The following is a 24,886-nucleotide window of genomic DNA, read 5'->3' as shown; positions in this document are numbered from 1 at the left end:
AAAAGAAAACAGATTTTTTCCATGCCCTTATGTTTAAACTGGATGGAACCCGCATGTTGTTGCGGGGCTATTACATAATAATGATAGAAATATTAGATGTAAGATGGATTTATTTTTTTACTAGACTACATAATTGATCTGTACAATTTGCACATTTGATAACTAATCTTAAAAATGCTAGAAAGTACAATTGGAATTATGTGGTTTATAAAAGAACAGAGACAATTTAAACAATAGATTAGCCTTCCTCTAAAGACTACATATAATTTAATGCAACTTGGTGGAAGAAGTAGGAGAAAGTAAAATGAGATAATTTGAACCATATATTAATCATCGAAGAACTAAAAACAATATAGCTAGATATAATAGCTTTACTCCATAAAAAAGAAAAGGAATAACACTAACTATACTTAATGACAACTCAATTGAGATCCTCTACAGTACTGCTCTGCTCGGGCTCATATATCAGTGAGCAATACTGCACATGCAGTACTGTAGACGAACTGTGTCCATGACAACTATGGTGCATATATAGGATTAGCATGCCAAATCGATTTTGGCAAAACAGTGAGCTGTACTAAGAACAGACCTGTATCGAAATAATCGGATTTTGGCAAAACAGTGAGCTTAACATTTTATATGGAGTATATGCTAATTAAGCTGCTTGTAGCTTCTCCATTTCGTGCAAAACCAAAAATATATTCCGATTGCGATCGGCCGTTGTGGCCAAGAATCTATATGAAATGAGGACCACGATTGGCCCAAATCCAAGTGGCTAAGCTAGGACAAGTCCTTAATTAAGCGCACCCCTACCACAAAATGAAAAGGATATGGAGTTCGTGCTAACTGCGAGTTGGTGACCTATAACTGTATAGCAGTTCAGGCATCATTAATTAGCTCTGCAATTAGCAGCGGCGTATTGTATAGTAGCGTTGTGATACGGATGGACAAATGATTCCATCGACTAAGATGTGTGATCTGTTAATTTCCTACCTGCAGCTGGTTCTATAGCTAGCTCTAGCTAGTTCTACGTACGTTTGGAAGTACATCTTATGTAAAGTGAAGCGTGGTTGCTGTGAGACCTTTTTTTTTCTTTGCGAAAATGTGTCTTACTCTAGTAAAATAAATAGTTTATTTGGTGACATGGAAAGTTAAAACAGATATAATGGCAGTTTGACAAAACTCATAGCAAGTATACTACCCCATCCTAGTAAGTACTCCCTCTGTTTCAGATTATAAGTCGTTTTTTACTTTAATTAAAGTCAAATTGCTTTAAGTTTGGCCAAGTTTATAAAAAAATATAACATTTTCAACTAAACATAAATATATTATAAAAATATATTGAATTATAAATTTAATAAAACTAATTTAGTGTTGTAAATATTATTATATTTATCAATAAACTTGATCTAATTTAGAGGAGTTTAACTTTGACCAAAGCCAAAATGACTTATAATCTAAACAGAAGGAGTACTAAGTGGTACTCCTTTCGGGTTAATAATACTTATCGTTTTGGACAAGGTCACAGTCTAAAAAAGTAGCTTTGACAACTATTTTCTATTACAATATATATAAAAATATCAACAAATATATGATTTTATTAAAGTACTTTTTAAGACTAATTTACAAATATGGTTTTTATATTTTTAAGGCAAATATTTTAGAAATTATTTATAGTCAAAGATTTTAAAGTTTGACTTCACCCTTATTCAAAATAACTATATTTTCAGCCCGAAGAGAATAGTGCTTTTTACAGACGAAAATGTACAACAGAGCACACGCAGCATATATATGCAGAGCCTCGGTCCACCTGTACACATACATGCCTGTACACAACGTATATATGCAATGCATGTACTTCTAGTTAGAGGCAACCAAATCGAGGTGAGCTCTAGTTTAATTGGAAAATAGTGGAACTAGCCCGGTGAAAAAAAGAAACAAATTGCAAAGAGCTCACGTCGATTTGGTTGCCTCTAGCATTAAAATCAAACAAAGGCTCAAGGGGCTAAACGATGAGCCGGTTTATTTCCAATAGCCTACTACATCATTTTGTAACAAAATTCCAAGAAAAAGGCTACATGGTTGGGGCCAGTCGCCTCACCATTATGGCACCATATTGTAGTTGTATATAGAGACGAATATATATTAAATTTAAAATTGTAGTTAGATTGGCCATACCAACGGTCCAACAATCCGAGAACTCGACAGGCTCATCCATTGATCTGATTTAATAACTGTGATTTCATAATGTGTATATTTATGTACCTATCTAGTTTAATAACTATGGTTTTGTAATGTGTATATTTATGTGCCTATCCAACAATATAGACAACATAAACCCTTATTGAAATATATGACACCGTTAACTTTTCACGTAACGTTTAATCATTCGTCTTATTAAAATATCATTTATTTTGTTGTGACTCGTTTTATCATCGAATAAAATATAATCTTAAATTATACTTGTACGTATTTATATTAATTTTTTGAATAAGACAAATAGTGTAACCCGAGATTTGTATCAGCTCATTTTGGTCAACCTTTTAATAAGATCTCAAAAAAGAAAACTTATAAAGATCAAGGAATTCCAAAGATCAATGGTCTCCATGAATGAGAAGATACAGAAGTTAACTGGGCCATGTAAATCAGCTGGGCCTGCATTTTCTGCATAACGGTGTATTCATTTGTGCAAGTATTCGGGCCTTCTTGCAAAAACTGCTTAATTGAAGACGACAGCCCAAAAAGCAATTAGCCCTTAGATACTGGCCTACCCTCGTAGATGGGCTGGATTTAGGCCCATCCATAAAAAGGCCTACACAATGTTCTGTACCAAGCACAAGGAATAAGTTCACTTGAGGTCCCTTAACTTGTCGAGGTATCCGATTTTCGTCCTTCAACCAAACCAGATACAACGGGTCCCTCAACTATCAAAACCGGTGAAAAGCAGATCCCTTAGCAGTTTCGATGGTGGTTTTGGCCGATGTGGCACCTACGTGGCCGGTTTGACTTGGTCCTCATCCTACGTGGCGATGATGTGGCACTGGAAGCAAAAAAAAAATAAAAACAAAATAGTGGGACCCACCATCCTCTCCATCCACGGACGACGGGCACCCAGGAGGAGGGTGTCAGTGTCACCGCCGTTCTCAGCAAGCTTGTCGCCGCCGGGAGGCAGGTCAGCCGGTACGCCGCCGCTCACGCTCGGCGGGCTCTGGTCCTCGGCGACCATCTTCCCCTTCCGCAGCCGGCCCTCGCCCTCCAACGGCCTCGCCGCCGGTGGCGCACGGCGCGCTCTGGTCCGTGGCCGCCGCCGGAGCTCCACCATCTGCATTGTCGAGCATGGACGGCGTCGACAGCCCCGGCGCCTGAGTCACAGTCGCCATCTCCTCCTCCAACGCCGGCGGCGGTGACGTCTCCCGCCGGGAGACCGCGTCGAACGACATCGGAGTAGACAAAAGACTGAAAGAAATCGACGAGCGATCTGGGAGTATGGAACAATGACGGTCGGTGAAATTTATACTGTTATGCGTGTAGATACCATTTGTATTGGTATCTAGATGCCGCGGCAACAGGTAGCTAGATTATTGCTCAATTAACCATGAGATGATGAAACGATCGATTTGATCAATGGAGTGTTCATGATCCGTGCGTGCGTGTGCAGCTGGTCACAGATCACGGCGAGGCTGCCGGGCAGGTCAGATAACGAGATCAAGAACTTCTGGAACGCGCGGCTGCGCAAGCGCAAGAAGCTCCGGCAGACGTCGTCGTCGTTGTCGACGGCGGCGGCGGCGACCAGACACCACCGCGGCGAGGCTGACCGGAGTCGACCACCGCGGCGGTGGCGACCGGACACCGCCGTCGAAGCACCTGCATCGATGACGACGACGGGCGCCTTGTCGGCGGTGTTCTCGTGGACAACAGTGGTGGTCACTGGGATGCGGTGGTGGAGGCGGCGCGGGGAAACGTCGGCGGCGGCGACGACGATGGCTAGCGGGTTTCCGCTCCTTCTCTGTCGTGTTGCACATGAGAGAGATGGGAGAGAGATGAAGGGAGGGGACATGGGGAGAGAGGAGGAAGAAGAGGAGGGTGAGTTGGACTGACATGTGGGTCCCACGGAGTTTATTATTTTTGTGTATTGAATTGTCACGTAAGCGCCACGTTAGATGAAGACCAAGTTAAATTTGCCACGTAGGCATCACGTCAGCCAAAACCGCCCTCAAAACCGCCAAAGGATCTAATCTGCACCGGTTTTAATAGTTGAGGGACCCGTTGTGTCTGTTTTTTCGGTTGAGGGACGAAAATCAGATTCGTTGATAAGTTAAGGGATCTCAGATGAACTTATTCCCAAGCACAACAGCCCCACACAATTTCTCTCACACAAGTGCTGCCTCAAATTAACTGCAAATCCACTCCAAAATACGAGTGCTTATGGATACAAATCAAAGAGAATATGAGAGACTGGAAAGAGCAATCTAGACTAGAAATAAGCGAGGACTGAGGCTAGATAAGTACTAGAAATAAAGGAAGGGCAAAGTTGGAGGAGGAAGAGAACCATCAGCCATGGCCTTGCGAAGCCAAGTTCAACAAATCTCATTGATTCCCCCTTGCGACCACTGGTGGCCACTTATAAGTCCAGTCTACATCCCTCATCTTTGCGTCGAGTTAAAATCGTATCCCTAAATTGAAACACCGGAAACCTTTACGACCACTTATAAAAGGAATAAGTTCACTTCGACTCCCTTAATTAGTGACCGAATCTGATTTGTATCCCTGAATCACAGTACCGAATAACCTCAACTATTAAAACCGGTGCAATTTAACTCCCTCGATAGTTTTGAAGGACGGTTTCACTGACTTGGCTCTTACGTGGTGGTGTTGACCTGATCTTCGCTCCACGTTACATTCATGTAGCATGAGAGTTAAAAAAAAGTATGTATGGAACACATTTGTCATTCATAAAAAAAATATATTGTGGGGTTCACATGTCATACTCCCTTCATTCTTCCTTCTCCCACTCTCTCCCTTCTCTCTCTTTCTCTCCCACTTTCTCTTCACGGCAACCGGGGGTGGGGGCGGGGGCGTGCCATCGCAGCCCCGGGCGGTGAAGGCAGCGGCAGACTCGGCGCTGGCGCTCATGACGAGGGGGCAGTTGTGATTGAGCCGCGCCATCTTGTTGCGGTGCTGGCAGGATGACGACGGGGAGCGGCAGCTGAGGAGGCCGGCGGGTGGCGACCTTCGTGATTGATAATTTGTTCGTAACCACACCCAACCCGGAATACACTGGCCTGCATCTTGTCGGAAAATTGATAATTTCACGCCCGAACCACAAGGCGAGGTCGACAGTGAGGCGGGATTTCCCGCGTCGAAGCGCTCCCTATTCCTGATAATGGTGCGCGGCAGCGTTGTCGTCATCAACGACCAGGGCGGCATCGGAGCGGTGACCGGCGACCGCCATGTGTCCCTACAAGAGGGGGAGGAGGAAGAAGGGTTAAAAGAGATCTGCTGACATGAGGGTCCCACATGTCAATGGGCTCCACAATTTTTTTTAATGAATAACAAAATGGGTCCCACATATATTTTTTAAATTCTAATACCATATAAGCGTCACGTCAACGTCACGTATGATGAAAACCAAGTCAACACTGTCACATAATCACTACGTCAGCGAAACCGTCTTCCAAAACCACCAAGGGAGTCAAATTATACCAGTTTTGATAACTAAGGACATTGAGATATCCGATATTATGATTTAGGCACTAATGAAGGGACTCGAAGTGAACTTTTTCCTTTATAAATTACCTTCCATCCCAGACTATTGGGCCCGCTCTTTTCGAGGTTCAGCCCAAGAACGTACTTGTTAGGCCCATATCGTGGAACACGCAGTCACAGCCCAAAGAAAGGGAAAGAAAGCAAGACACTTGTGAATTGAAGCACAAGCATAGTTATTAGGAAAAAGTACACCAAAGGTCCCTCAACTTGTCATCGGGATACAAAAACATCCTCGAACAGCAAAATCAGATATGCGGGATCCCTTAACTATACAAAATAAGTCCCAACAGGTCCCTCGGTGGTTTCGATCTCGGTTTTATCCTACGTGGCTGCTGAGTCAGCGTGGGACCCACGTAGGCCCCACATATCAGCCTGTCCAGGTCAGCCTCCTCTTTCTTTCCCCTCTTCTCTCCCTTCCTCTTCTCTCTCTCACTCTTCTTCTCTCTGGGGCTCCGGGCAGGACGGCGGCGCCGGCCGACGGGTAGGGAGGAAGGCGGCGGCGGCAGCAGGGGGAGCAAGGCGGCAGCGGCAGCCTCCTCTCCATGCTCGCAGACGAGGAGGAGCAAGGCGGCGGCGTCAGCCTCCTCTCCGTGCTCGCCGACGAGGACGAGCAAGGCGGCGGCGGCGGCTGCCGGGGGAAGGGGAGCAAGGCGGCAACGTTAGCCTCCTCTCCGTGCTCGCCGACGAGGAGGAGTGGCGGGCGACCACGGTGGCAGAGCTAGAGCCACATGCACAGCCGGCGGAGGCGCGAGGAGGCCGGCGAGCTCGTCAGCTTGGTGGTGGCGGCAAGGCAAGGCAGCCCGCTAGACCCAGCGTCGCGGCGGTGCCGTCGCCACAGACCGGGATGCCGACGAGCACCCTCACCAAGCACCTGCGAGGCCTGCCACTCCTGCTCAACCGCCGCCGTCCTCGCCACGTCGTTTCCCCAACCGCCGCGCCGCTTTGCCGTCTTCGCCGTGCCACTCCTCTCCTTCCACTTTGTGAGGCCTACGCTTAGCAGCGGATGACGACGTGGACTCGGCCGTCGCGCCCCACCTCGGCGTCCGCCTGCAGCACCTCCATCCCATTGAGCGAGACGACGTCAGAGTCAACGTGGAACGTGGCGATGTAGGCGCCGACATCCGACGGGAACTGCTCGGAGATGATGGTCATCACCTGCCCGCTCCGCCGACGCACCTGCTCCTGCATGGTCACAGCCGCCGCCACATCGCCGGTCGCCGGCCACCGCCGCCGATCCTCCTCTCCCGCCTCACCCCATCGACTTCCCAACACGCCGGCCAGCCTGCCTAGGAGAAAACCGAGAGAAGAGGAAGGGATAGATGATGTGGCATCCTGACATGTGGGGCTCACGCTGACTCGGCCGCCACGTCAGATAAAACCGGGGTCAAAACCACCGTGGGATCTAAAGCAAATGGTTTTGATAGTCAAGGGACGCCCGGTATCTAGTTTTGCGATTAGGGGACAATTTTGTATCTCGATGACAAGTTGAGGGACCTTGGGTGTACTTTTTCCTAGTTATTAAGACCGGACAGGACCGGCGGTCGGACCAGAGAAAACCGGAACCAGAGCCCCGACCGGTCCGGTCCAGGTAAAAGACCGGTATGCAATCAACCCGGCACTGAACCGGTTAGACCGCTCTGTTTTGGAGAAAAACCGCCATTAAACCGGAGAATAAAACCGCTTTGAACCAGGCTTGGCGGCTGCTGTACGCGCGCATGGGTGCTGTTTGGGGGAAAATGGGCGAAAATGTGCATGGGTGGGATTCGAACACAGGACCACATGGGAGGCCAACCACAAGGCTATCATATGCCTTGTGTTTAGATAGAATGCTTAATATATTTAACTGTTAATGAACCGGATTAAACCAACAGTCCAACCGGTTGAACCAGTGAACCATTGAACCGAGAGCTTCACCGGTTCGATTACCGGTCCTTGTGCTGAGAGAAGGTGAGTTAGTGCTGTTCATAGCTTACTCACTGATGTTTCCTAAGCATCTTGTTTTTGCAATAATAATAATTGTAGTGGTTAGTGACGGTGCGGCCTATGCTTGTTGCTTGGATGCTGATGACGCCTTGCACAACGAAACCAAAGATGAAGTATGACATTTAGGGCATGCACTACAGATTTAATTAGCATTTGAGTTGCCAACAAGCAGATGAAGCACTACAGGGCAGGGGAAACATCCAAAAGCTAGCAGCAACCGAAAGTACAGAATAACTTCTCTAAGAACAAAACAGACAGCAATGAACAGATCAAAAGAAGAACAGGTGCTCCTAGTTTCTACTAAATTGTAATGCCAGGATCACATAAAGCATAGTATGAAGTTTCTTCTTAACACTTTGGATTATCACCAGAATCAAAGCATTGAGTATTGTTTAAAGAAAGCAAGCAGATGAGTTGTATACATCCTTCCTAACTGAAAAGGTGAGAAAGGTCACTCCTGGAACAGTGTGTTTTTATTGTCTGCTCATCTGAGATCCTGAATTACATTTACAAGAAACCACTCTAACAACTCAACATGGAGCAACTAATTATGCTCTTTTTCCCCTCACTCCAAGAAAGTTTACAGACATGCACAGATGGCCAAAAAGACCAGCCAAACATGAAGCTAGCTAGCTGCCTTTTCTGAAGGAGAGGAAGAGGGACAAACACAAATGGAACAGTACACACACTAAAAAACTATCTTCAGGGATCCGACTGATCAGCACTTCTTGGCTCAGTAAGCTTCATGATCCTGACATAACGAAGACACAAAGAACATGGATCAAATTTCAGCCAAGATTAATCAAGAAAAAAAAAAGAGACTGATGCTGCTCGAGGTTTAAGAACTCACCTTCTTGGGAGTGACGAAGGAGAGGAACTTGCTCTTGGTCTTCTCCTTGTCCTTGGGTGACGACGACGGCGACGACTTGTCCTTCTTGCCGACGCTGGCGGCGGCGCCGGCGCCGGCGCCGGCGAGGCCATGCTTCCTGAGCTGCTCCCTGACGAACCTGTTGTAGATGAACGCGGCTCCCCTGAAGTTGGGCAGCGCCAGCCACGCGATGAACAGCAGCTTCAGCTCGTACCAGATCGGTATCCTGATCGAACAAAATCATAGTACTTTTATGAATGAGTTCTTTCTGAAATTAATCCATATCTGCTCGATCAAGATCAAGATGAGATGGGTTAATCGAATTCAACCAGTAGATGAGGGACTCGAGAAGCATCTCCACGAGGGTGATGAAGGAGTAGAGGATCCAGTAGGCCAGCCACTGCTCGTCGTCAAGCTTCGATGGGCTCTCCATGGCCTGCACCGACGCATACCTGCACCAACCAAAATCATCTCAAAATTAAACATTCAATCACATGAACTTATAAAAAGAAGAAGAAGAAAAGCTAATAGAGAGAAAATCTCTGAACTTACAAGGGGTACAGGAGCATGACGGTAGGCCTGCAACCAACCAACCACAAAGGGCAGCAGAAAGAAAATTCACAGGAATCAGTTTTAACTGTTTAAGCTTAAATTTAACTGCAGCTAAGTGCATATTAACATTACAAGAATAGAAACCATATGTACCCTGCAAGGGAATGAAGGTGAGTGAGGATTGTCCAGAGCTTGCCCATGATCTTCTGAACTTTTCCTGATTGCAAAACCTTCACAAGTGATGAACTGACCAGTCACTAGCCACTCACTACTCACCAGTGGAGTGATCGATTGAAAAGAAGTTTCCTGGTGTTGTTTTGGATGCTTTGTGTTCTTTGATTTACTAGGGAAGGGAAAGCAAGAGATTATGAGGCCTTAAATAAGAAGAGATTAAGTACAAGAATGGAGGACACATGGCAGGATGCCACTGGAGGAGTGTTTCCTTTTGTCTCTCGAAGTGATTGGGACATGGAGGGGAGATGCCACGTGGTACAGCACCGACCAGGTCAGGTTGCTTTGTTGAATCTTGTGTATTTTATTTTGTACTGTTTTTTTTTCTGGGTTGGATTAATGAGAGATCTGGGACAGTGCAGTGAGGTCAAAAGGGAACCGGATCATCGAGGAAAAATTGTTGATGTGGAGAGGAATAATAAAGAACTGATTAAAATTGTAACAGGACAAACTTTAAAAAAACTGAGAGCTCCAGTTTTTTTTAACAAAAAAAAAAGAATAGAAGTAGTATGCCATATGATATGAACTGAAACTTTCATTGTGGTCCAAAACTTTAAGTTAAGTTCATGAAAGCAATATGAAATAGTAAGCATATCATAGCTATATGGACTCTGTCCAAATTGAATAATAGATCGTGTCTAATCTAATACTAGCTAGTTTGATATATTTCAAAACGGAGGTAGTAAGTTTTATGACCAACAGACCCATTTTCAGTTTCAGACATAAAACCGTGCTCATCTTCCTATTATCCTATTACAGTGGATTACATCTTAGGTATTAGTACTAGGTAACCGATAGAAATAACAAAGTTAATGAGGATATGTTTATAGGGTGCTCTAATTTCACTCATGTTTCCTCCATCTTACAAAAATATGAGATGAACCAAAAGTGAGGATATGTTTACGGGCGCTCTGCTTACACTACTGCTTTCTCCGTCATAGAAAAATCAAATTTTTTAGCGAATGGTATATTTTCGCTATCCTAAAATATACAACCTAAGATTAAATTAGACAGGTCCACTTTCTCAGATTCGTTTTATTAGAATGTGTCTAATCTTACGATATATGGTACCTCCTCCCAGTGTGCTGCAACCCTGCAATCCCGGCCACGTTGTCACATGATCATACATGTATAGCTCACATGTCACAGCATGATGTTGGTAGGCACAAAGCACGGAGAAACGGGGCGGCCGGCCACGTTAAAGAGAGCGCGTCAGGTCGGCCGCCGCGCGCGTGCAGATCCGCACACGTCGCGTCCGTGGCCGGCTGCAGCTGCGGCGGCCCCCTCCTGCACGCGGTGCCCACGCGGCGCTTGCCGTTGGATCCAACGGGCCGAGCCCACAAAGCCCGTCTACTCTTCATATGAAATAAGTTCACTGTCTATGCCCTAACTTTTCTGAGTTAGATTAGGTCCTCCAGCAGCATAGCTGGTTTCGCTAACGTGTTATGCTGATCCAATCCACTCGTATTGACTAGACGTTCATGAGGGAAAAAAAAGTGGACCCCACATTTCACTCCTCCCCTCTTTTCTCTCCCGCCTCTCTTCCCTCTATTCTCTCCAGACATCCTGTAGCACCGTGCCAACTCTAGCACGCTAAAGCCAGCTGCCCCCCCCCCCCTCCCCGCTAGGGCGCGTGCCATCGTGAGGCCTAGGGGTGAAAATGGGGCGATATTTCCCAATCGCTCGCTCATCCAACCTGAGGCTTGTGGGAAAAACTTGGATAGTTCGAATCTAAATCCGTAAAAACGGCAAGGGTTAGGATACAAGAAAATTTGTATCCACCCGTATGTCCCATATTATAAAATATATATGAAATCTATTATAGATCCATATATAAACATGGTAAAAGATTGGTTAATCACTATTTTACGAGCTCACATGTGATATTGTATAATTTTGCCTTCGTATATATCTTTTAGCATTTTAATCGCCTTCTTATATTTAATATATATGAATTAGAGAACAAATAGGTATCCATTCCCGAATCCGATTCATAAGGAAATAATATGGGAAATGATACAGGATAAATGATATGTTATTCGGCACTACCTATACCCGGCTCCGAATTTAAAGGAAAATATTGTCTAGGATATGGGAATGTCATGATCTAACCGTACCCGCCCATATTTAGCCCTAGTACTGAGGCCCCACAGCCTCATATCCTCAAGGTTCAGCACGACGCCGATCTAGTCTAAGTACCCGGATCCACCCGCTAGACGCCACCGAGGACATGTCGAAGTCCACCCTCGGCACGAGCCCCCGCAGCGAGGCGCTTGGCAACACCAGCCAGAGCGGCAGGCACATGGCGGAGAAGGGATAGTAGATGACAAGCTCCTCCAGCGTGGCCTCCACCATCTGCCCGATCTGCTGTGTCAAAAGGTGCCGCGGGAAGTAGAGCATTGGGAGGAACAGCATGCAGCCACATAGGCTACAGGAGACACCAGCGCTGTTGAGCTGCGACTGGACGTGTTGCACCACGCTGCCGGGGAGCACGTCCATGCCATTGCCGCCGTAGCCATGGCGGCAAGGAGGTGGGTGGGGGCGGCCAAGATCGAGCAGCGCGGCGGACCTAGGCGAGAACACCTCAAGCGGCGACGAGCTAGCGCTCGACAGCGCCACGGCACCCCGTCCCACCACCGTCACGTCTCGATGCATGCATCAAGCCACTAGCTCGATGATGGTGGAGAAGAGATTTGCAGCGGCGAGGTTGCATCCTCATCTCTCCTCTCCATCTTCCTTTAGATCCGTGCACCGCTCTGCCACTGCGGTGTCGAAGAGCACGCCAGGAGCGAGGGTCAAGGGTTGAGGCAGCCATGGAGGGTCAAGGGTAGGCAGCTGCGATGAGGCCGTCGGCACCGCTGCTCCCGAGTTACCATGGCCATCAACAAGGATATAGAGTAAGCTAGGGAACACAATCCCATCTGCGTGCAAGCAGGTTAATCACACAAAATGGCACCAAATTCGACAGCAAAAGGAGCTGGGTAAGAGGAGCCTCGCGTTTCCTTGTTAGTTTAGGGTGTGTTTAATTCACTATTTATGTCAGCCAAAACCAGCCTTCATATTGCGAGAATCCTAACGAGCGATCAATTGCTCTGGGCGATCAATCCCACCTCCCTCCACTTTCCTTTTTTGGCACCGCATTACTTTCCTATTTTAGAAAATTTATGTACCTAAAATTTATACACCTAAAGTTTACACCTCTAAAGTTTATACACTTAAAGATTACAGATCCAAAGTTTATAAGTCAAAAGTTTATATATCCAATTCAAATTTAAATTTGAATTCAAATATTTTTTATATATAGTATTTCTATACATCTAAAGTTTATACACCTAAAGTTTATAGACCCAAAGTTTATAAGTCAAAAGTTTATATACCCAATTCAAATTTGAATTTAAATTCAAATATTAATTCGAATTTGAATTCAATTTTTTTATATATAGTATTTTTATACACCTAAAGTTTATAGACACAAAGTTTATAAGTCAAAAGTTTATATACCCGATTCAAATTTGAATTTGAATTTGAATTCAAATTTTTTTATATATAGTATTTCTATACACTTAAAGTTTATACACCTAAAGTTTATAGACCCAAAGTTTATAAGTAAAAAGTTTATATATCCTATTCAAATTTAAATTTGAATTCAAATATTTTTTATATATAGTATTTTTATACATAAAATTTTCTAACTTTGTTTTTTTATTATTTTAAAATTTATGGTGTAGTAGGAAGAGAATAACTTTGTTTTTTTTATTATTTTATAATTTATGGTGTAGTAGGAAGAGAAGAAGGGGAGAAGGAAGGGGGAGAGGACGTATAGGGGGATGGGGGCGCCCATTAGCATCGCCCTCCATACTGTCTTGTAATCTCTTTTGCACCGGTTTGCAGTTTAGTGATGCAAATTAAACTCGGAAAAAGATATGGGATGAATAGTGGACTTATTCCTACTTTGTATAAGTACATGCCTATCCATATTTGTTGGGCTAGCAAGTGTACAATATATAGGCCAGCCAGCCCAAATTGTTCCTACTGGGCCCAAATGGAGACAACTTTACGAGGAATGTTAGTGGAAATCCTGGATGATTCGTACCCATGGAGATATCTTTCGAATTTGAATTCCATACACTAGTCCGTATACAGTTGATTTTTATCATAGCTTCAGATAGTTAATTTTTATCAGAATTACGAAGCAAACTAAACTCACAAACTGGCCATGTCGATTCCATGCCGGGTATCAATCAGAAATTCAGATTACATCTACTTCAGATATCCAGAGGTGTGAAAAGGACCGAGCAAAACTACACTGCAGTTGACGAAGGAGTTGGTATGTTCTATCCATCGAAGAGAAGAGCAAGCTAAGTAGCTAACCCTAACAGGATCCTTCATTCAATGTCATTAACTTTCACCTGCAGGAAAGAAAGAACAAGCTGGTAAATCGATCAACCACAAGAACTGTCTTGTATTTTGCACTTCATATTTGCCGCTTCAGAAAAATTGTTCCACTACATGGCAGTAACAGGAAGCTCAGTACATCCATAAGCAAGGATAACCAGCTAGAAGACATATCTCGTGATACAACTACAAGAATGTATATTAGTGGATTCGGTGAATGTCCAGATACAGGAAACAGCACATTCAGGATTGTTAATGCATCCAAGATCAGCAATGAAGAGAAAGATGGTATCAAATGCTGTCATTTTGGTTCTGTCTGAGAAACCTGCTTGTTCTGCCGAATCGACCTAGGGACAAAAGCAAGACCGCGAGAGCGACGATGACCAAAGCTTATGCTAGAAAGAGTTGAATCCGCTGTGCTCAGTCTTGATACGGCCGAAGCAAGCTCATCAACCTGCTTGTCAACCTCCATTTCGTTGTTCTTGGCCTCCTTACAGCTACTATGCTCATTTTCTTTTGACTCTTTTCCATCATGTTGCTTTGGCCGATATCTGGAATTCATGTACCTTGAGCTCTTCTTCCCATCAACATCCATTAGTGTTTCGCTTGTCTCGTCTCCCTTGTGAACTGTTTGCCGTTGCTTCTGGTTCTTGTTCCGCTGGCGTTGCGAAGGGCGTGCTTTTTTGAAGAATTCAAATGACTTGGGAAACTGGTGCTTATCAAGAAGATGCTGCTGCCGACTTTTGTAGCTCTTCAACTTCACCCCACAACCCTCCACCAAACACTCATACTGTTTCAAAAATAGCATACACAATGTGAATTGCTATAGAAAGTTGAGGGAATATAAAAGTATCACTTACTACTATGTAAATTTGTACAAGAATCAGATGCCAGTAAATGTGACATGTGGAAATTGGAAAGCTTCATTAGCAGGACCAGAAAACCATGTAATGCTAACTAATGCTCAGACATTGAGTAGTAATTTTAAACTGGCCAGCAGGCACAGTCCACTGGAAGTTCTGGGTTTGCATAAAATTGGCTAGTGTGCATGATGCCACAAAATTAAACCGATTAAAGAACTGGGGGCATGGATAGATTATGAATTTATTACCATTGGAAAACCACGGGCAACTTTTGCTTGAAAAAAGGAATCATGTGCCTCAGAAATATGAATACTCAGCAGCCTTGAAGTTGGATACACTCTCCAACATACAGAGCATGAAGCAGTATGACGGGTGCGATAGTGGTCCTCAAAGTTCTCCAGGCAATCTAGATGAGCACCACAGCCAGAAATTGGGCATAAAAGGGCACTGCAAGAGCTTAAGACATATGATCAAATAAATCGAACAGATAAGACCAAAACTTGCAGTAGTATATATGATCAAATAAACAGAATGAGACCAAAACTTGCAGTACTAACACAACACAAAGAACATACAACTGCAAAAGGTGACATAAACTTGCAGTAGTATATATGATCAAATAAACAGAATGAGACCAAAACTTGCAGTACTAACACAACACAGAGAACATACAACTGCAAAAGGTGACATGATTTAGCAGGTGTCAGGATGGAATACTCGCCAATCATTTTGAATTATAGGTTCTAGAGAACTCGTACAATAATTTAGTTCAAGACATCCAGTTGTCATTTTCTCAGACTTTAGTCACTGTGGGGTGTGGACCACTGGTTCAGGGACTTCCTTAGCTACAGCGAAGAAATTTATGGTGTTATGGGGATGCAGAAAAACAGTACATTAACATGCTGTTTTAAATCTGTAGAGAGGGTATGTTAGGGGGTGTTTGGATCTAGGGACTAAACTTTAGTCCCTGTCACATCGGATGTTTGGACACTAATTAAGGGCCCCTTTGAATCAAATGAAATTATGAAGGAATTTCATAGGATTGAAATCCTGTAGGAAATTTTCCTATATAGCTCTTTGATTCAAAGGATTGAAGTTTTCCAAATCCTACAAAATTCCTATGGAATGGCTTATAGCATATAGGTTTTGGAGGAAACTTAGCAAGAGGTCCAACCTCTTGGAAAAAATCCTTTGAGTCTATCTCTCTCATCCGATTCTTGTGTTTTTCCTCTGGTCCAATCAAACGATCATTCATGTGTTTTCCCTGTGTTTTGCAATCCTCTGTTTTACACTTATATTCCTGTCGAATCCTATGTTTTTCCTATTCATCCGTTTTTTCATTTCTACGATTCAAAGGGGCCCTTAGAGTATTAAACATAGACTACTTACAAAACTAATTATAAATGAGAGCTAATTCGCATGAAATTTTTTTTAAGCCTAATTAATCCATAATTAGCACATGTTGACTGTAGCATCACATAAGCTAATCATGGATTAATTTGGCTCAATAGATTCGTCTCGCGAATTAGTCCAAGATTATGGAATGGGTTTTGTCAATAGTCTACGTTTAATACTTCAAATTAGTGTCCAAACATCTGATGTGACAGGGACTAACCCCCCCCCCCCCCCCCCCCAATTCGGCGTGAAACGGAAAGGATAAATAATCATCAATCCAAAGAGTAAGCATAAGTAAAGATCAATCTCTTACTTGGCACTCGCCACTTCCATCCTCTCAAGCTGGTACCGTTCATCTTCGGAGAGATCCAGAGCAACCTAAACAAGAAAACATCAGACACCTAAAAAAACAGTGGAGTATAGGGGACTTGTTGAGTAAAAGCACAGTTCATCTACACTTTTCACATCAGGGCAGGGTATCTGAGCTAATCGACCATGATCCGTTCAAGAAATCAAAGAAACAAGTATTGCAGAGCATTAAGGAATTCCCACCTAACTGATGCTAAGTGCAGCTGAATTTCTTCTCTCTTTTTTTTTTTCAAAGAAGGGCAAAAGCTTTTCCTCTTATGTACAGTACAGCTGAATTTCTGCAAAATCAAAGGTTATCATGGCTGATTTTACTATCTCTATTTCATCTTTTCCACGGGTTCCAGCTCAATACAGCTAACAAAAAAAATCCCCGTAAAATCGAAGAAGCTAAAGCGCCCAAATTAAGCGAGCAGAAGGAAGGGAGGTGAAAGGGGAAGAGAACGCACTTGCTTGGCGAGGAGCTCGCGCTCCATGTCCCCGGCGGCGAAGAAGGGGTCGTCGGGGGCCAGCCGCCGCCGCGCCGCCAACCATAACCCTAGCCCGGGGCGGCGGGGCCCCACGGCCTCCCCCTTCAACTCCTCCTCCATGGCCTCCGCCGCGGGCTTCTGCTGCATCCTCCCCTCCCCTCCCCTCCCCCGCCGCCGTGATCCGGTCGCGCCCCGCCGCCGCGGAGAAGCGTGTCTCGATCGAGAGGGGAGAGGAGAGAGGAGCGTGCGCGTGTTTGATTCGAAATTTCGAATTTGAAAGGGGGAAGGATTTTGATTTTTTTTTTTTTCGTTTTTGAGAGAGAAGGGGTTGATGGATTTTGTTGGATAGAAGGAACGCGTCGCCGTGTTGGGAATGGTGGGGGTGTTTGGGCCGAATCCCAATATCCACCACGGCCCGTTTTACTGGGCCGGCCTCGTTCCGCGCCTCTGCCCCCCCCCCCCCCCCCCCCCCCCCCCGCGCACAAAAAAGAATGTTGGCTTATTTGGTTTGCAACCATACCAAAAAAATTGGAAATGCTAAGTTATGGGCAAGTTTTTGCCAATGCTAATATTTTAGTAATATTCATGTGGTTTTGGCGAGTATTGGTATCAAACCAAACATTGCCAAAAATACTGCTCAAAATGTCAATATTTTGGTATGGCAAGTTTTGGCTTCAAAACAAATCAATCCTTCCCCCATCTTGCCGTCGAGTTCGAAATTCGTCTATGATCCGCAATATAGGGTATAATGCATTCCTCAATGTGTAAAACCAATGTACCCGAGGTTCTAGAGTATTATAATGCTCGAGTTTGGATGACGTGGTGGCTAAGCCAGCATGGGACTCCACATGTCAGTGACACATCATCTCTTTCTTTCTCTATGTTTCTCTCTACCCCTTTTCTCACGATGGTCAGAGATGAGATAGGATGGTCGTCTAGGTGCGGGAGGAATGCGTCGGTGATGCAGGAGCAGACGTTGTGTGTGGTGCACGAGACCACATGATGCGGGTGTCAGTGTCACGAAGGAGGAGTACGGATGGGGATCCCACCGAGGCTATCACCGTCGAAGTTGCGGCTCCTTGTCGTAGCTGTTGAGAATATAGGCATATAATGATTTAATATATTCCATAAATAAATTATGACATTACAGATGTATACTAGTATTAATGCATCATTAGATCTACACAAACTAAGCAGTAAAACATGAACAGATCAAATATGCGCAACATGTCAAACATATACCGAGGTGGCGGAAAGACTGGTTGCTCGGCAAGAACTACTCGCGGTTACGAGCGTCGACGAAGGCGCGCAGCACGCAAGCGGAGAGGAAGGCGAACCGTCGCGGACGAACAGGGAGCAGTCGCGCAAAGCGCTTCCCGAAAACCTTATTGCCGCCTTCTCCCGCTGCAGGACGTTGAAGGCAGATGTTCCGGAGACCTGCTCTCCCGATCGCCGGTGCACGCTGGCGAGCGGGATGGAGTAGTCCACGAGCGACGGCGCAACACAGAGGAGGAGGCAAACCCTAGATTGATTTCGTGTGTGTTGCGTGAAGGCGGCGGCACGGTTTTTATAGAGATAGGTCGCTTGATCAGGGCGCTCGCACGATCTCCACTCTACGTAACCGAGCCGGATAAGTCGCGTGTGACTTATCCGGACTCCACGCCGTTTTCACGCACCGGATTTTTCGGAATGTTTCCAACAACAAATCAAATCTGAATTTTCCTGCAGCAAAACAAAACTGCAAAAGGAGGCTGCATCTGCGCAAGGGTGAGGAGCCAATTTTTCGGACCATTCGACGCGTACGTCGTACACGCGCGCTGCCTGCCCTGCCCTGCCCTGCCAGGCGAGGCGAGCGAGTGTTCCCCCTCTTCTCTCCACCACACATGCTTCAAGTGGCTAGGAGGGCATCCTCCCTTTTAAGGAGGTCCCCCTCTCCTAGAATAAGCAAGGTGGTACTAAACTCCACATGCATGCCATCCCATAGGGTGGGTTTTTGTGATTTTCCAAAGAATTAATCTTCGAATAGGCCTTAGCCCATCTATTAATTCCAACAATCCCCCACCAAATCTCAAAATTCCCACTGAGATTTGCCTTTTCCAATGTACTGTTTATATACCAGCGGTTCGATGGAGACCGATTAAGGTTGAACATCCACCTAGAACTCCAAGCTACACTTACTCACAACTTGAACAATGGACTACGCCTTGAATTGCAAGTCTTGTGCAAGCAAGTTTCACTCAGAGTCTTATCTGGTACTAGACCGTCTGTAGACTACCTCTCGGGTGGAGCGTATAAGTCATACTCTTAGGTCTTTAGTAAGCTTCCTAGAAGATTCACCCAAAATCTTCATAGACTGTGACCAACAGTCAAGCTTACAAAGGTGAGTTCTTTCAAGAATGCTCTGCAGGACAGCATCTTCGCAAATTAAAGCCAACAGAACTCATTAAGGCATAGCCAACCTGCCTTGCAGCTCACGAGAGTACATGCATCTTCACTTAGAGAGGGTATAGATTGGTACTCTCCTCTATTTTACTAATAGTTTGTTCTTCCCAGGTTCTAATTCACAGGATCTCCTATCACATAGACTGGGTTACCACCATAGTATAACTCATATTGGTCTCAAACCCATCTCTTTCGATGCATTGTCTATCATATTTCGTGATAGTCCCTTCGTGAAGGGATCTGCCAGGTTTCTAGCTGTTTGGATGTAATCCAACGTTATAACTTCAGAGTTTCTCAATTTCCTGACAGACTTCAATCGTCTTTTCACGTGTCTAGACGATTTCATATTATCCTTAGAACTATTCACTTTGACAATTACCGTTTGATTGTCACAGTTCATAAGGATAGCCGGCACCGGTTTTTCAACAATAGGCAGATCCATTAATAGATCACGCAGCCATTCTGCCTCAACAGTAGCAGTATCTAGTGCCGTCAGTTCTGCTTCCATGGTTGACCTCGTCAAAATAGTCTGTTTGCAAGATCTCCACGAAACAGCACCACCACCTAGTATGAAGACATATCCACTAGTGGCTTTGATCTCATCCACATCAGAGATCCAGTTAGAATCACTATATCCCTCCAGTACCGCAGGATACCCAGAATAGTGAAGCCCCAATTCCATAGTACCTTTCAGATAGCGCATTACTCGCTCAAGCGCACGCCAGTGATCATCTCCCGGATTAGAGGTAAACCGGCTCAACTTGCTCACAGCAAAGGAGATATCAAGCCTAGTTGCACTAGTCAGGTACATCAGCGAGCTAATGATTTGGGAGTATTCCAGTTGATTCCTAGCAATTCTCTTGTTCTTGCGAAGCAACAAGCTAGGATCATAAGGTGTTGGAGAAGGCTTACTATCAATGTAGCCAAAGCGATTCAAGATCTTCTCCACATAATGAGACTGCAAAAGTGTAATCCCATTCTCACCTCTAATTAGCTTAATGTTTAAGATAACATCAGCTACTCCCAAATCCTTCATATCCAAATTTTGAGACAAAAATGATTTAACCTCATTTATCACCTCAAGGTTTGTCCCAAATATCCGTATATCATCAACATACAAGCACAAAATAACTCCCTCACCCCCACCATGGCGATAGTACACACATTTATCTGCCTCATTGACTGCAAAGCCTGCAGATGTCAATGTTTTGTCAAATTTCTCATGCCATTGCTTAGGAGCTTGTTTCAGACCATACAAAGACTTCAACAATTTGCACACTTTGCCTTCTTGACCTTCAACTACAAACCCATCAGGTTGATCCATATAGATCTCCTCATCCAGCTCTCCATTAAGAAAAGTTGTCTTAACGTCCATTTGATGAACGAGAAGACCATGTGAGGCTGCTAGGGAAAGTAGCACACGAATTGTGGTCAATCTAGCAACAGGTGAGTAAGTGCCAAAGAAATCTTCGCCTTCTTTCTGAGTGTATCCCTTAGCAACAAGCCGAGCCTTGTACTTTTCAATAGTACCGTCAGGCTTAAGCTTCTTCTTGAACACCCACTTGCACCCCACAGGTTTACACCCATAGGGTCGCTCTGTCACCTCCCAAGTCCCGTTAGCGATAATGGAATCCATTTCACTACGGACAGCCTCCTTCCAGTAGTCTGCATCAGGAGATGCATATGCTTCTGAAATTGACTTAGGAGTGTCATCCACGAGGTACACAGTGAAATCATCACCAAAGGATCTAGCCGTCCTTTGTCTCTTACTCCTTCGAGGAGCTTCACTGACATCCTCCTCAGTGACATGTTCATGTGTATGTTTAGTTTGTTCTGGTGGTGTGATTGAACTGGGAATTATTTCAGAGGGTTGGCTCGAACCACTATGTGTATCATTCATTGGGAAAAAGCTTTCAAAGAAGTTAGCATCACGAGACTCCATAATTATACCAACATGCATGTCAGGTACCTCGGATTTAACTATTAAAAATCTATAGGCAATGCTGTGATGAGCATATCTCAGAAAGACACAGTCCACAGTCTTAGATCCAAGTTTGCGCTTCTTCGTTATTGGTACATTGACTTTCGCCAAGCACCCCCATGTGCGCAAATAAGAAAGTGATGGTTTTCTCCCAATCCATATCTCATATGGTGTTTTGTCCTTATTTCTGTTAGGAACTCTGTTTAACACATGATTCACGGTCAACAATGCCTCCCCCACCATGCCTTAGGTAGTCCCGCGGTGTCCAAAATGGCATTCACCAAGTCAGTCAGTGTGCGGTTCTTCCTTTCAGCAATCCCATTAGACTCGGGAGAATAGGGAGGCGTCCTCTCATGTATGATGCAATGTTCCTCACAGAATAAGTCAAACTCGTTTGAGAAGAACTCTCCACCACGATCAGACCTAAGTCTTTTTATCTTTCTGTCAAGTTGATTTTCAACTTCTGCCTTATAAATTTTAAAATAGTCTAGAGCCTCGTCTTTCGTTTTCAACAAGTACACATAGCAAAATCTAGTAGCATCATCAATCAACGTCATGAAATATCGTTTTCCACCCTTCGTCAACACCCCATTCATTTCACAAAGATCTGAATGCAGGAGTTCTAGTGGTGCCAAGTTTCTCTCCTCAGCAGCCTTGTGAGGCTTGCGAGGTTGCTTCGGTTGCACACAACTATAGCACTTAGAACCTTTGACAATGGAAAACTTAGGAATTAAACGCATGCTGGAAAGCCGAGACATCAAGCCAAAATTAATATGACATAAACGTGAGTGCCAAACATTAGCCTTATCATCCACACTGCCACAAGTATGGTTCACAGACTTATTACAAAAATCAGAAAGGGAAAAGCGGAAGAGGCCTCCGCACTCATAACCTTTACCAATAAAATATCTATGTTTAGACACGACTACTTTATTAGACTCAAAAACCAACTTAAATCCGTCTCTAGTCAGATGGGAGCCACTAACAAGATTCCTGTCGATAGAAGGGACATGCTGCACGTTCTTCAGCTGCACGATCTCTCCCGAAGTAAACTTCAGATCTACCGTGCCAACACCATGAACAGAAGCATGTGACCCATCCCCCATTAGGACGGTGGAACCCCATGCGACCTGATAAGAAGAAAACAATGAGATGTTAGCACAAACATGTACATTGGCCCTCAGTATCAACCCACCAATTAGTAGACTGATTAACTGAAAAAACAGTAGGTAAATTACCATACCCGCTTCCATCTCCAGTGTTGCCAATGGTCACATTAGCAGACTTAGAAGTCTGCCCTGCAGGTGCCTTCATCCCCTTGCGCTGTGGACACTTCCTAGCCAGATGACCAGGTTGCCCACACACAAAGCAAGTCCTCTCATCCTGATTAGGATTGTTGTTGTTCTTCTTCTGTTTCTCGAAGTTGGTGGTCTGTTGAGCTTTGTATTTTCCCTTGCTCTTGTTCTGGGCCTTGTGCACAACATTGGCACTGGACTGCCCACTATCGCCCTTAGACGCGGCGTCTTTTTCCCGAGCTTTCTCCTCAACATCAAGAGACGCTATCAACCCCTCAACGGAGTATTCCTGTCTCTTGTGTTTGAGTGCAGTACTGAAACTTCTCCATGATGGAGGTAGTTTCGCAATAATGCACCCGGCCACAAATTTGTCGGGTAAGACACACTTAAGGAGTTCGAGTTCCTTAGCCATGCTTTATATCTCATGAGCCTGCTAGACTACAGAACGGTTGTCAGCCATCTTGTAGTCATGAAACTGCTCCATGATATACAGATCATTCCTAGCATCAGTAGCACCAAATTTAGTATTCAGTGCATCCCACAACTCCTTAGCATCGGTCATATGCATATACACCTCGACCAGACGATCGCCAAGAACGCTAAGAATACATCCCACAAAGAGAGTAGTGGCTTCCTCAAATTGCTTCTGCTGAGGAGCAGTAAGAATTCCTTCAGGTTTGCCAGTACTCACCCAGAAGCATTTCATAGCTGTTAGCCACAGAGTGACCCTGATCTGCCATCTCTTAAAGTGCACATCGGTGAATTTATCCGGCCTCAGTGCATCGGCAAAACCAGCCATAGTAAAAGCACAGCGCCTATAATAAGGTTTTTGGATTGTTGAGAATATAGGTATATAATGATTTAATATATTCCATAAATAAATCATGACATTACATATGTATACTAGTATTAACGCATCATTAGATCTACACATGTAAACTAAGCAGTAAAACATGAACAGATCAAATATGCACAACATGTCGAACACGTACCGAGGTGGCGAAAAGACCGGTTGCTCGGCAGGAACTACTCGCGGTTGTGAGCGTCGACGAAGGAGCGCAGCACGCGAGCGGAGAGGAAGGCGAGCCGTCGCGGATGAACAGGGAGCAGTCGCGCGAAGCGCTTCCCAAAAACCTTATTGCCGCCTTCTCCCGGTGCAAGGCGTCGAAGGCAGAGGTTCCGGAGACCTGCTCTTCCGATCGCCGGTGCACGCTGGCGAGCGGGATGGAGTAGTCCACGAGTGACGGCGCAACATAGAGAAGGAGACAAACCCTAGATTGATTTCGCGTGTATTGCGTGAAGGCGGCGGCACGGTTTATATAGAGATAGGTCGCTTGATCAGGGCGCTCGCACGATCTCCACTCTGCGTAATCGAGCCGGATAAGTCGCGCGTAACTTATCCGGACTCCACGCTGTTTTCACGCACCGGATTTTTCGGAATGTTTCCAACAACAAAACAAATCCGAATTTTCCTGCAGCAAAACAAAACTGCAAAAGGAGGCTGCATCTGCGCAAGCGTGTGTTCTCCCTCTTCTCTCCACCACACATGCTTCAAGTGGCTAGGAGGGCATCCTCCCTTTTAAGGAGGTCCCCTCTCCTAGAATAAGCAAGGTGGTACTAAACTCCACATGCATGCCATCCCATGAGTTGAGCTTTTGTGATTTTCCAAATAATTAATTTTCGAATGGGCCTTAGCCCATCTATTAATTCCAACAGTAGTATCACGAGCGGTCCATGATTAGCCTATGTGATGCTACAGTAAACATGTACTAATTATAGATTGATTAGGTTTAAAAAAATTGTCTAATGAATTAGCTCTCATTTATACAATTAGTTTTATTATTAATCTATGTTTAATAGTTCTAATTAATGTTCAAACATATCTCCGATTTGATAGGATTTAGTCCTTGACCCAAACACCACCTTACTTGTTCACAGTAAAACTTGCTCTACTGCGGCAGCTGGCCAAGAAATTTATTTTGTGCACACCGCACGAGTGACAAACAAAAGGAGTACTGCATCCCTCGGTAGTCATCCATTGCAGGCAGAGAGAGAGAGAGAGCTGCGACTCATCGAGAAAGCTGCTGCTGCTGCTGCGCTGAGCAGGGGGCGGAGACGACGATTGAACTGACGCGATGTGTCACTTCACCGGCCAGAAGCAGAGGCAGACTGCCAGAGGCTCTTCTACTGCCAACGTCTGCGTCGACCTGCCCTAGATCGATCGTGCCGTCCTTCCATGAGATACACAGCCCGCACGGAATGCATATGGAACCAGAAAA

The 24,886-nt window shown here is 44.9% G+C and overlaps 3 protein-coding genes across 4 annotated transcripts; 1 reads left to right on the top strand and 2 right to left on the bottom strand.

The window, feature by feature from the left end:
- The first annotated feature begins 3,635 nt into the window (after positions 1 to 3,635).
- LOC127755724 (transcription factor MYB4-like) lies at positions 3,636 to 5,242 on the top strand. Its single transcript, XM_052281393.1, has 2 exons — positions 3,636 to 3,923; positions 5,186 to 5,242. Exons 1-2 carry the CDS (start codon positions 3,636 to 3,638, stop codon positions 5,240 to 5,242), a joined length of 345 nt encoding a protein of 114 aa, XP_052137353.1.
- Positions 5,243 to 8,204: 2,962 nt separating this feature from the next.
- LOC127754928 (HVA22-like protein e) lies at positions 8,205 to 9,512 on the bottom strand. The gene is made up of 5 exons (XM_052280538.1): positions 9,323 to 9,512; positions 9,170 to 9,196; positions 8,947 to 9,069; positions 8,600 to 8,843; positions 8,205 to 8,500 (listed from the first exon to the last, which is right to left on the bottom strand). Exons 1-5 carry the CDS (start codon positions 9,367 to 9,369, stop codon positions 8,483 to 8,485), a joined length of 459 nt encoding a protein of 152 aa, XP_052136498.1. The 5' UTR covers positions 9,370 to 9,512; the 3' UTR covers positions 8,205 to 8,482.
- Positions 9,513 to 13,821: 4,309 nt separating this feature from the next.
- On the bottom strand, positions 13,822 to 17,212 carry LOC127753752 (uncharacterized). Of its 2 annotated transcripts, none has more exons than XM_052279177.1 (4): positions 16,869 to 17,212; positions 16,367 to 16,431; positions 14,907 to 15,114; positions 13,822 to 14,585 (listed from the first exon to the last, which is right to left on the bottom strand). In XM_052279177.1, exons 1-4 carry the CDS (start codon positions 17,034 to 17,036, stop codon positions 14,097 to 14,099), a joined length of 930 nt encoding a protein of 309 aa, XP_052135137.1. In that variant the 5' UTR covers positions 17,037 to 17,212; the 3' UTR covers positions 13,822 to 14,096. The 2 variants fall into 2 exon arrangements, with proteins under 2 accessions (XP_052135137.1, XP_052135138.1); XM_052279178.1 differs by having other exon boundaries at positions 13,823 to 14,585; positions 14,907 to 15,105.
- Between the last annotated feature and the right edge of the window lie 7,674 nt (positions 17,213 to 24,886).

Source organism: Oryza glaberrima, chromosome 11 (assembly GCF_000147395.1).
Source record: "Oryza glaberrima chromosome 11, OglaRS2, whole genome shotgun sequence".
Taxonomy (NCBI): domain Eukaryota; kingdom Viridiplantae; phylum Streptophyta; class Magnoliopsida; order Poales; family Poaceae; genus Oryza; species Oryza glaberrima.
Note: the sequence above shows the minus strand (reverse complement) of the source record. Positions and strands in the feature narration are given on the sequence as shown.

Bases quoted from the DNA above. Each gene is read 5' to 3' on its own strand.
- LOC127753752 (XM_052279177.1), bottom strand. From the start codon at position 17,036: ATGCAGCAGAAGCCCGCGGCGGAGGCCATGGAGGAGGAGTTGAAGGGG. The intron at 16,432-16,868 runs GTGCGTTCTCTT...TTTCTTGTTTAG, and splicing joins GCGAGCTCCTCGCCAAGCAA to GTTGCTCTGGATCTCTCCGA. The intron at 14,586-14,906 runs GTAATAAATTCA...TTTTTGAAACAG, and splicing joins TTGCCCGTGGTTTTCCAATG to TATGAGTGTTTGGTGGAGGG.
- LOC127755724 (XM_052281393.1), top strand. From the start codon at position 3,636: ATGATCCGTGCGTGCGTGTGCAGCTGGTCACAGATCACGGCGAGGCTG. The intron at 3,924-5,185 runs GTCACTGGGATG...CGGTGCTGGCAG, and splicing joins TCTCGTGGACAACAGTGGTG to GATGACGACGGGGAGCGGCA.
- LOC127754928 (XM_052280538.1), bottom strand. From the start codon at position 9,369: ATGGGCAAGCTCTGGACAATCCTCACTCACCTTCATTCCCTTGCAGG. The intron at 9,070-9,169 runs GTAAGTTCAGAG...TGGTTGGTGCAG, and splicing joins GTCATGCTCCTGTACCCCTT to GTATGCGTCGGTGCAGGCCA. The intron at 8,844-8,946 runs GTTGAATTCGAT...TTGTTCGATCAG, and splicing joins CTCGAGTCCCTCATCTACTG to GATACCGATCTGGTACGAGC.